This window comes from Eretmochelys imbricata, chromosome 11, assembly GCF_965152235.1.
Source record: "Eretmochelys imbricata isolate rEreImb1 chromosome 11, rEreImb1.hap1, whole genome shotgun sequence".
In the NCBI taxonomy this organism is placed as follows: domain Eukaryota; kingdom Metazoa; phylum Chordata; order Testudines; family Cheloniidae; genus Eretmochelys; species Eretmochelys imbricata.
The window spans coordinates 52,366,374-52,378,761 of record NC_135582.1 but is presented as its reverse complement, the minus strand read 5'-3'; the positions used below and the strand labels follow the sequence as shown (position 1 = coordinate 52,378,761).

The window sequence follows — 12,388 nt, the reverse complement described above, 5'->3', positions numbered from 1 at the left end:
TAGTGCACAGTACAACACCTAGACAAAATGTTGATATGGGTGCCTTTACAAAAGAATAAAGGAATTGGAAAATATTGTTTGTGGCAACATGTGTTACTAAACTCTCAGGATATTTTTATGTTGTATTTGGCATTAGTGCTATTTTACCATTCTAGCTGACGTTGCTACATCTTACTTCTACATGCCAAGCAGCGACACATGTCTCTCAGTGAGATAACTTTTTTTGCCACTGCATGTCAGCTGATATGGGTTGAATCTTCCTTTTTGGTTCATAATTTGTCAGTACTTCATGAAGGGGCAGACTGTGGCTGCTTCTGTGCAGGTTCATAGGGTTAGTGAGAACGAGTACAAGCAGTTCTCCCATTCCTCATGCCCTTTCATGGGGCAGCCAGAATCAGGGTGGGGAGTGTAAGCACCGCATTGAGACAGTGTCTACACTACAGGCACTACAGTGAGCACAGCTGCAGCAGTGTCGTAGCACAGACACTTGTTACAGTGACAGAAGAGATTGTTCCATAACTGTAGTAAATCCATCCCTTCAAGAGGTGTTAGTTAGGTTGATGGAAGAATTCTTCCATTTACCTAGCTGCATCTACAGTAGGGGTTAGGTCAATCCAGCTACATTGCACAGGGCGCAAACATTTTCATTGCCATGAGCAACATAGCTCTGCTGACCTAAGGTTTAAATGTAGACCAGGCCTAAGATCATAGAATATCAGGGTTGGAAGGGACCTCAGGGGGTCATCTAGTCCAGCCCCCTGCTCAAAAGCAGGACCAATCCCCAATTTTTGTCCTGGATCCCTAAATGGCCCCCTCAAGGATTGAACTCACAACCTTGGGTTTAGCAGGCCAAAGCTCAAACCACTGAGCTATCCCTCCCCCCACCACTGAGCTATCCCTCTAGCACAAGATAGTGCTAGACTTACCAAAAGGGAAAGGGAAAGTGAAGTGAAAGAGTGGCCATGGCATCATTCTTTTCCCCACAGGCCAGCAGAGCACAGCCAACTAGCACTGAGGGTTGTACATGGAACTTGTTCAAAGGGGGCTTGAGTTCCCACCCTGCTAGAGCTTCAGAGGCAGTCCTGCTCCGTACAGCTCATTCGTACCCCCTGCCAGCACAACCAGTGGAATCTGTCTCAGCATTTTATTAGTGCGATGCTAATGGCTGTGTCATTATTTCCACTGTGAATCCTGTTTTTCAAGGGTTTATAATTCTTATAAAAATGTGCTTCACTCTGAAACTTGGCATATGCAAGGTCTCTGCCTAGGAGCAAATTCTGATTTACACAAAATTTTGCTGACATCACTCTGATTATTTTAAAGTTACAGGAATTTGGAAAAAAAAAGTTTCAGGATTTCAGTCCCTTTCAGCATTCCTGTAGTTTAAAAAAGGAAGTGAAAGGCTAAGTCACTGGAGTTTGAAATGAGGCTAGTGCTTTTCAAAAGGATTTTTACTATAAAGATGTATTTCCAGCACATGTTGTGCTGTACTGGCTTCTTTAGATAATATAGTAGGCTGAAAATCTATGTTTAAAACAATACATATTTGTAGCCTCCATCATAGTAAATGCACATTGGGCCACATTCTATCCTGACAGAACTCCAATGAAGTATGGTCTTGCTTACACTAGTCTAAATCATGAGTAACTCTACTGATGCCAATGGAATTAAACTCACATAAATGAGATCACAATCATGCCTGAGGAGTATAGTCAAGTCAGAATGTGGTCAACTGACTTACATGTGGGGTTTTGACTAAATAGGAACTACAGAATATGGTCCCAAATCTACAGACTTGGATTTAGTGAGCCTGATTTACTTTTCATTTATATTTCAACTTTCACTGTCAACTGTCAGTAATGAATCTGCATATTTTGAAGAAGATATAAAATGGATACACAGACTGTTAAAGAACACTTTGGATCTCATTTTCTAACATATCAATCTGTGTATGAAAGAGATAAGGTGGGTGAAGTAATAACTTTTATTGGACCAACTTCTTTTTGTTGGTGAAAGAGAAGCCCAGACCTGAAGAAGAGCTCTGTGTAAATTCAAAAGCTTGTCTCTCTCCTCAACAGAAGTTGGTCCAATAAAAGATATTACCTCACCTACCTTGTCTCGCTAATATCCTGGGACCAACATGGCCACAACAACACTGAATACAATCTGTGTATTAACATTTTCCTTAAATAAACACATGCAAAAAAACCTGTTTGTGTAATGCTTTAGGTTGGATACAAAGTAGAAGAAGCAAGGAATCTCAAAGGTGGTGCTGACAATCCATTCTTAAACTCACTTTGATAACCCACATATTGCATATATCTTGCTAAATTGTATGGTTTGTATGTGCTATAATGGTGTGAATTAAGAACAGACTGTCCAAATTTACTGTGAATGCCTTACTTTTTGCTAGTGTACACCAGTTAGTTACATGGCAGTAAGCTTTTATGAGCAGTGTGGCATATGTACATAAGGTATATCATCATATTTAGAGGTACATTTCTTTATAGTGACTCTTATGCAGATATACATCTCACTTATGCTTAAAGGTTTTAAGAAAAAATCTATGGTGTCTAAGCATACTGAAGACTGTTTTTTGTAAGATCTAGGCACATGCCTTTTCAGTATGGAGAGAGCCAATAGCTTTGTAAGTATTTGCAAGTACAATGTAGAAACACAGAAAGATACCAGCTGGGATATCATAATTAAGAGATCTTTTTGAACAGAAAGGATAATGTTAGTTAAGTTCTAGTAGAGATATAAAAGATGGAATAAGTTTTCATCCATGATGGATCCATAGTAGGCTTCAGAAACATTAAAATACTGTAGGTCTTTCAGCAGCTGGCAATGGCAATCCAAAAAAGCATATAATATTGGTAAAATATTAACCAGTTAATGTCATGCCTAGAGCAATATCTAACCATGATATTTTTGAAACATGATTTTATATTAAGCATCTCTCAGTATTTTACTTATTGCACAGGATCCTGCTTAATGAAAAGTTAGTGTTAAGAAAAGGCAAATTATTAAACATTTTACATAATACAAGTCACAGTACTTACAATACAGTAAACTAAGTATGCTGATTTTGATATGTACTGATAGGATAACTGAACAGGCAGCCATGAATATTCCTTTTAATCATACATGGTTGAAATATTTCTTACAAATATTACTTTTGAATTTTTAATTTGCTTTTCCCCCACTAATGTTTAGAAAAGCTACACAGAAATATATAAATAATGTTCAATATATTGCAGTTATTCATCAATATAAATCTGCTGAAAAATGTACCTAATATATTTAGGAAGTAATATTTTTCATATATGGTAGTAATAATCTTTGTATTTTTAAGAATATGATCTTTTTTCAAGAAAAAATATTGACTGGAGTTTTTAACAGTTTCAGGGACACATGGATTGATTCATAATAAACGAAAGTTGCTGCTTATTTAAGAATGGCAATGCTATGCTTCAGTACTGCTGCCCATAATCACTGGAAATATATCCTCTTCAGTATGTGAGGAGATATCCTCTACAGAGTGGTCAGATAAATCAGTTCACCCTGGGCTGTAACAAAATGCTGTCTAGTGACTTGTGACAGACAGGGCTTTAACCTCTGACAGCTAGATTCATTGTTGGTACAACAGCCAATCATTGGTTTTGACGACACGAGTCTAACCAAAGTTGGAGTATAAAAGCCCTCTTGGAAAATATATGATTCACCAGTGTGGCAAGTTGTTTCTCGGATTATACTTGCCTTTAGGGATCTGTTTAGTACTGAAAGAAAAAAATAAGAAAGCAAGGAAGGGAAAAGACTGCACTGAATGTGAGATCATGCAAAAGCTACAAATCTGTGTTTATATTTACCTGTTCATGCTGATTATACTTGGTCCAGTGGCTCTTAATGACAGTAGTCAGCCAAAAGAGAATGGAGAAAAAGATGAACTATGCATTGCATGTACATGGAGGCAAAATACAAAATCTTCCAGAATAGAAGCCATAAAAATTCAAATCCTCAGCAAACTTCGTCTGGAACAAGCTCCTAATATTAGCAGGGATACTATAAAACAGCTTTTACCCAAAGCTCCTCCATTGCAAGAACTGATTGATCAGTATGACGTCCAGAGAGATGACAGCAGTGATGGTTCTTTGGAAGATGATGATTATCATGCTACAACTGAGACTATTATTACAATGCCTACAGAGTGTAAGTAGTCCTGCTACTTTAATATCACACTATTCTACTGATAAACAGTTGTCCTAGTGCTTAAGAGCAACAAATCTTGTCTCAGTCTCTTCTAACAGGCTGCTGGCAGAAGTATGTAAGAGGGAGGGAGAAGAACATATTTTTAAATAATTTGAATCATCATCCAATGACCTCACTGTGATCTTTTATTTTATTGTATTATTTTCCTGCTTCCTTATAACATACACAGGAATAGTCCTTAGTATCTTGCCAATTGCCTAAGATACTAAATAAGATTTGCAGTTTGCTGACCTCGGTATTTGCAGTATTCAAGGTATTTCCTACAGTAAATATAGGGAAGTACAAAGAAATCAGTGCAAATAATGAGGTAATTATAACTCTTAACAAGGATTTTATGAGCCACCACTTTTTAAACATTGCACTAGAAACTGACAAAAAAATGTCACTTAGAACATTACAACCACTTAACTATAATACAGTATAACAAATGCAAATAAAGGTTTAAATACTTGTTTCCTCTGCTGATCTCAGAAGCTAGTACCGCATAGCCCAGCTAACAGTAAACAGTGAATGTAAACTATATATTTAAAGTAAGCAGAAGAATGATAGATTTTAGATGTTGAAATGTCCATGTATATCTATCAACTCCAGTAGTTGTGTCAGGGAAGAATGAAGGCATTTACTGAATGAGCAGATTCTTAGTTATCTTCTGAGTGCTAAACATCTGCCATGACTCCTATCAAGTATCTTTTGCACAGCTAATACTATAGTATCTTATGTTCTTAATCAGCTGAAGTATTTGGCTATGGCAGCTGTTTTTCAAAATAACACTTATGAATATGATGACAAAAGTTGAAAACAAGACAGGGCATATAAGGCATAGATATATTACCAGCAACAGAGATATGTAGTACACAAACCTAACAGAATATCAGCTGCTGTTGCTAACGACAAAATGTACACATTTATAGAAGTTAATTGACTATAAAATATATAGGTTAAATTAACAGTGTAGGATACTATATAGCAATACTGAATGAATGTATTACAGTAGCTTGATCATGATGATGTAGGTAAAGGCCAATTAACCAACATTTATAATCAAGCCTACTATTTAAAATAGCCTACTATTACCTAATTCTTCTTTGCTGATTGAAGAAAGGTGATCTATGCTCTGTTTATTTGTCACTTCACAATTCACTCCACTCTTTTCATAGACAGCCTAAAGAAAACAAATCACCATTTTTAGTATATTAGAAAAGCAGATATCTGAAGAGATGAGGTTATGAATATTGGAGCTCTGCACCACGAGAGATTACTACTTCGCCCTCCTACCCCTTAACATGGACAGTTTCATCTGGGTCTAATAGATTTTGCACCTGTACTGTATACCAAGGGTAGTTAGATTACTACAATGAAAACACTTTACCATAATATAATTTAAGCCAAAAGAAATAAAGATCCATAGGTTAAAACTAATTTATTAACAGATAGATTGATCATAAAACAAAGGAGGGGAATGTAGGTGTTACTGTAGCTTGAACGCAGCTACCTCTTTTTATATAATATTCTGGCAAAAATGATAATGTTTGATACATTAGAAACATCTATAACATCACAGAAGTGTCTAGTTAAAAAGTATAGGTTTGCTGTTCAATGTGTTTTTGTAAAGATACTGCAGGAGTTGAATGCCAGAAAGGTGTTAGTAGTTAGTCATTCTTAAGCAGAGTAGTCTGTACACTGTGTTCAGCCTGCAGGTAATTTTTGGCTGGAGGAAGTGTTTCTGTCCCAGACTGACTGGTACAGCTGCTCAGTTAGTATAAGTATTCAGATTCCCAGAGAATTCTAAGGAAATGTTCCCCTACAGCCTTTTTCTATCTCAATATTCCCCATCATTTTTTAATTTCAGCATGTGCTCACCCCTTAGCTAAAGAAATCAAAGTGAACAGTTTACATAGCATAAAGATCCTACTCGATTTAGTTGGAAAATAGTAAATCTAGCTTAAAATATGGTTGTTCAGAAAATGACCGTCAATTCCTTGTGATAATATGTAGTAGAACCTCAGAGTTACAAACACCTCGGGAATGGAAGTTGTTTGTAACTCTGACAAAACGTTATTTATGGTTGTTCTTTCAAAAGTTTACAACTGAACATTGACTCAATGCAGCTTTGAAACTTGACTATGCAGAAGAAAAATGCTGCTTTTAACCAAACCAAGCACAGAAACAGTTTCTTTACCTTGTCAAATCTTTTTTTTTTAAACTTTCCCTTAATTTTTTTAGTACTTTACATTTAACACAGTACTATACTATATTTGCCTTTTTTTTTTTTGGGGGGGGGGGGGGTGTCTCCGCTGCCTGATTGTATACTTCCAGTTCCAAATGAGGTGTGTGGTTGACCGGTCAGTTCATAACTCTGGTATTCTTAACTCTGAGGTTTTACTGTATTACTTCTAGATGGCTTAAAAATTTGAGGCACAATGATTCTGTTAATTTCAGTTAAATAATGCCATACAGTACAAAACCCAAAAAATCCAGAGTTGAGAGTTTATTTTATAGTGAATTAAGTACATGCCACTTTTGCAGTCAATATTCCACTGATAACATATCTTACCAAGCTATACTATATAGGCTGGATATTTTTTCTGATTTGTTTATGCAAGTTCCTTTCTGCTCCAAGGTCAGTAATCTATTCTTTCCATTCATTTATAGCTGATTTTCTTGTGCAAATGGAGGGGAAACCAAAATGTTGCTTCTTTAAGTTTAGCTCTAAAATACAATATAACAAAGTAGTAAAGGCCCAGTTGTGGATTTACTTGAGGCAAGTCCAGAAACCTACAACAGTATTCGTGCAGATCCTGAGACTCATCAGACCCATGAAAGACGGTACAAGATATACTGGCATTCGATCTTTGAAACTTGACATGAACCCAGGCACTGGTATTTGGCAGAGTATTGATGTGAAGACAGTGTTACAAAATTGGCTCAAACAACCTGAATCCAACTTAGGCATTGAAATCAAAGCTTTTGATGAGAATGGACGAGATCTTGCTGTAACTTTCCCAGGACCAGGTGAAGATGGACTGGTAAGTTCTACTGGAAAAATTCCACAGAGATTTTTCTTATTGTATAGACCTTTTTACAATAGTTGGAATTGGAAAGCATGTTTTATGTTGTATTTCGAGGAGAGGAAGTGGAATCTTTGCCTAGGGGTTAAAATATAGGAGTGAGGGTTCAGAGAAGGGTTCTGTATGCCCAGTTCTGCAACAAACTTGCTCTCTGATCTTGCACGTAATCTCCCTGTGCCTCAGTTTCCCCATCTGTAAAATGGAGGTAATATTACTTTACCGAATTCAAAGGGATGCTGGGAGACTTTTTTACCTTGTTTGTAAAGGGCTTTGATATTCAATGGAAGATTCTAGAAAAGTGCAAAATATTTGTTATGAAATCCAGGAGTAAAGAAAAGATATTAAAATGCTGCTTAATGAAAAGTTATTTTTAACGTATAGCAAAAAAATGAGGGCTCCTGGATTCCTGCACTTGAGAATAAGCTGCCTCAAATCTTGTACTGCTGACCAAGTTCTTGCATTCAAAATAAGAGAGGGAGCTTCTTCTCTCTCTGAATACATGCATTTGCTGTTAACTATAATGGAAATTTTGCATGCACAGAAAGGAGACAAAAGACCACCTCACAATGGGTCTTGAATTAAGGACATCTTTATGTAATGCTGGAACATATCATGCCATCAAGAGATTCTGCTTAAACATGAATGGCACAATTTGCTTTATGTTTATGACAAAGTACAAAACTAATTGACAATACTGTATTTTATTATACAATTCACTCTTTAAATATTACAGTTCTGAAAATGCAGTACTTTTTATACCATATTATTTTCAAAATTATGTCAAAGCAGTCAAGGACCCAAAATAGGCACCTTTTTTCTTTTTATTGGAAATTTAATTGAATAAAATAAATTTGAAAGTGTTGCAGTTAAACAAAAATGGTAAGGAATTTCCTTCATTGTTAACAATCTTTGAAAAGCAATAATTGCCTACAATCTACGCAAGTATATTTTTGAACCTATTATCTACATCAATAAAGCAATACTTATCACTTGAATCCTACCAAATTCACAGCTGTGAAAAATGAGTCATGGACCGTGAAATCTGATCTCCCCGGTGAAATCTGGCTATTGTAGGGGGTTCGTGGTATTGCCAGTCTTCTGCACTTCCTTCAGAACTAGGTGGCCAGAGAGCAGTGGCTGCTGGCTGGGAGCACAGCTCTGAGGACAGCACTGTTACAAGCAGTTCCGCAGGAGTGAGGGTGGCATGGTATGGTACTATCACCCTTCTGCGCCGCCACCAGCAGCAGCAGTGGAGAAGTAAGGGTGGCAACATCACACCATGCCGCTCTCACTTCTGTGCTGTTGCTGTGGTGGCTCTGCTTTCAGAGCTGGGCTCTCAGCCAGCAGCCACCACTTTCCAGACACCCAGAAGTAAGGGTGGTACTACTATGACCCCCCCACAATAGCCTTGTGACCCCTTTTTGGGTTGTGATCCCCAGTTTGAGAAATGCTGACTTAAGGGCTTTACATGTTTATATTTTTAAATACATAATCATGATTTGTGACAACACAGTGAAATTCAAGATTTAAATATCCGTGAGCATGAAATTCAAGATTTTTTAAATGGCATGACCATGAAATTTACCAAAATGAACTGTGAATTTGGTAGAGTCCTACTTATCAGTAAATTTATACTTTTAAACAAAATCCTGAGAGAATATAATTTCCCTCTTTCACTATAATGCATAATGTGCTTGGATAAATCTAAATACTTTATAAATTTGATCTTTATATATTTTCTTAGCAATGTAATACAGTCATATTAGCTTAAAGACAAAATGTATTGTGAAAGTTTGATTAAAAATCCAACAGAAAAAAATATTCCTATATTCCTACTCAGTTGGAATAGGCCAGTTGTCTCCTCTAGTGCTTCAAACACAATCATGCATACAAATATCAAGTACTGACTATATCAACAATGCATGAAATCATCCCCTTCTGCAGAGATTCACAGAGGTAGAAAAAAAGCTCTCAGTTTCTTTCCACTCACGATTATGTTGCAGCCATCTTCTTTCCTCAGCAGAGGTGTTTGGTCTGCATGCCTGGGATAAAAGAGATGGCCTTGATCACTATGGAGCCCCAGGGTCTGCATGGAATTCCTTTCCCAAAAGTGTGGATCATGGGTCATCCACACATGTGATGGCCCTCTGTGCCACTCTGAGCTTCCTTGGCTGTATGACTCTCTCAGGAGCCCCAATATTAGCTTCTCTTGCAAAACCTGTGCATAGTTGCTGAGAGAGGTGAAAGGTATGGAGTAGAAATACAGGAGTAGGATTGCCAGAAGCAGCATTTATTTTCCCCCATCATTTCCAATAGTATTTTCACCAGTTAGGCAGGGTAACATCAACTGCTTCAACTTCTTCCCTCCTCTGGCTAAATAGGAGGCCCTTCTCAATGCCTGCCGAGCTTCAGCTGCACACTTTATGTGCAGGGACATCTGCAAACTCTTCAGGAAGAGGGGACTGGAATGTTAGCCTACATGTTTTCCCTTCTGCAATTTTTGGAGCTGCCTTTTTGTGTGCGTTTTGCTCTCTTCTATATCATGTAGATGGAGGGAGCTTTTGGCCCAAAGTCCATAACACTGATCAAAGCCCCTCCTATCAACTATTTGGGATGCTCAGGAATGGTAGCTATTGCATAGTGAATAGTGGGGAAATTCAGTTTCTTAGTATGAAATAGTGGGATAAATCTTGAAAGTGGATGAAGTGTAGCCAGGGACACCTAGAAGAGGCCATAGTTACCTTAAAAGAAAACAACACACCACTGTCACAGGATTAGAGCATTCCAGAAACTTTTACAAATATGATTTGAAAATATTAGTTTAAAACAATCTGCACGTCTGAGACGTTGCATATTTTTTCATGTCTCCATCCGTCCCTTTAAATGTTAAATAGTTCATGTATTAATAATATTTCCAATTCTTTTCCTTTCCCACACAGAATCCATTTTTAGAGGTCAGGGTTACAGACACACCAAAAAGATCCCGCAGGGATTTTGGCCTTGACTGTGATGAACACTCAACAGAATCCCGATGCTGTCGTTACCCACTGACTGTGGATTTTGAAGCTTTTGGATGGGACTGGATTATTGCACCCAAGAGATACAAAGCCAATTACTGCTCTGGAGAATGTGAATTTGTATTTTTACAGAAATATCCACACACTCATCTTGTCCACCAAGCAAACCCTAGAGGTTCAGCAGGCCCCTGCTGCACACCTACCAAGATGTCCCCAATAAATATGCTGTATTTCAATGGAAAGGAACAAATAATATATGGAAAGATACCAGCCATGGTAGTAGATCGTTGTGGGTGCTCATGAGCTCTTTGCTAGATCCATTACTTCATAAAACATGGAATCTACCAAAAAAAGTTCTGTCCCCTCTGCAGTTTTTCAAACTGTGAATTTATGTACAATAGGTTATAGCCTACATCCAACAGGCTGTACAAAAGGGTACTGTACGGTACATATTCAGTACAACACAAGCTACAGAATGTGAACTAAAAGACAATATATGCAATGGCTGGTTTTTAACCAGTGAAAAAGATAAGCTACAATCAAAATCACCGGATTTCTCAATGAATTTCTTTTTCTAGAAGGGAATCAGTTTTCAGTTATTCAGATACCAAATTCATATACAGGTTTCAACATATACAAGTAGACAAAAGCAACCTCCTTATCCTCAAAAGAATGAATTTCATCACAGCTTCATTTAGTATTGTATTTAAAAAACATATACTGGTACATTTAGGATTTTCACAATACCACCATCTGAATTGTCCTTAAACACTTGAATTTTTAATGCAGAAACACAAAACTGATAAGACGAAATTCCACAAAAACAGATAAATTCAGAAATTTGGGATGGCATAGTGTGTGCATAATGTTTCCATTCCTTTAATGATTAGTCTGTTAGTAATCAATATCAATGGTGCTATCACAGCAGGTGGAATAAAAATAAAAGCAGTTATCAAGCTGAAAGAACAGTACAATAATGAATTCCCCCTCTCCTCAGGTACAGTAATATTCCACATTCATATGAAATAGGTGTTTTTTAAATTTAAAGGTGAATCATTTTCTTGACCTACTGATATCCTCAGAGAGACTGCCCTGCAGTAAGACAAAAGGCAGTGGAGGAAAAAAATTAAAATATGAATATCATAATCCCAAATTATAACCTGCCTTTGCAACATTACAGTTTGCACTTTGGTAAACCAATGCAAATAATTGGTTGCTACTAATATTGTAAAAATATATACATAGACTTTGATATAATAGAATTTGTGTAATATGTATACATCATTATTTTGTAAATAAATGTTTCTTTTTTATTTACTGTTGGTATATGTTTATGGTAAGAAAGATTCAAGTTAACCTGTACTTTAGTGTATACAAATACATATTCTAGCAATAAAAGCAAATTTGGATATGAGTGCAAATAAATAGTAGATAAAATAATGGACATAGCAACAAAGTAATCCATAGGGTGGTTATGCTAATTTTTTTATATTGTGGATAAATGATGGCTGTTTACAAAATTTTTATGGGTTACTGTTATCATTTTGATCAACCACTGATTTTCCATACTTTTAATGTTGTACCCATTTATGATGATAATACCAAAACCTCCTATTTCATTAAAAGCATTTTTTGTAAATGTAAAAAAATTTACAACAAAATATTACCTTTATTTTATAATGATATGCAAACTGATTTCCACACATTATTGTAGCAAAATATACAGTAATCAAAATTAGAAATCCACCTATTTTCTAGAAAGTGAATTTAGTTTCAAATGTGAAAAATGAATAATACAGGCATTGTTAAAAACAACATAATTTCTGTTAAAATATTTTCATTTTTTGTATGATGCAAAAAGTTGCGGGTTTTATTCGTTATTCTGGCTTTCAACTTACATTTTTCTCTGTGTGAATTTACAGTAAAATATTAAGTTGTTTGTCTTTTTTCCCTTCCCCTTTACATTTATATCTCTGTAAAAGTCTAGGTAAATGTTTTTTAACACTATTTTCTATTTAAGGAAAGAATTTAAAG

At 36.3% G+C, this 12,388-nt stretch overlaps 1 protein-coding gene across 1 annotated transcript; it reads left to right on the top strand.

Annotated features, from left to right (window-relative positions):
• Window positions 1-3,836: 3,836 nt before the first annotated feature.
• MSTN (myostatin) lies at window positions 3,837-10,657 on the top strand. The gene is made up of 3 exons (XM_077829883.1): window positions 3,837-4,209; window positions 6,922-7,295; window positions 10,277-10,657. The coding sequence occupies exons 1-3, from the start codon at window positions 3,837-3,839 to the stop codon at window positions 10,655-10,657; spliced, it is 1,128 nt and encodes a 375-aa protein (XP_077686009.1).
• Window positions 10,658-12,388: the final 1,731 nt, after the last annotated feature.

Bases quoted from the DNA above. Each gene is read 5' to 3' on its own strand.
- MSTN (XM_077829883.1), top strand. From the start codon at position 3,837: ATGCAAAAGCTACAAATCTGTGTTTATATTTACCTGTTCATGCTGATT. The intron at 4,210-6,921 runs GTAAGTAGTCCT...ATTCATTTATAG, and splicing joins TATTACAATGCCTACAGAGT to CTGATTTTCTTGTGCAAATG. The intron at 7,296-10,276 runs GTAAGTTCTACT...TTTCCCACACAG, and splicing joins GACCAGGTGAAGATGGACTG to AATCCATTTTTAGAGGTCAG.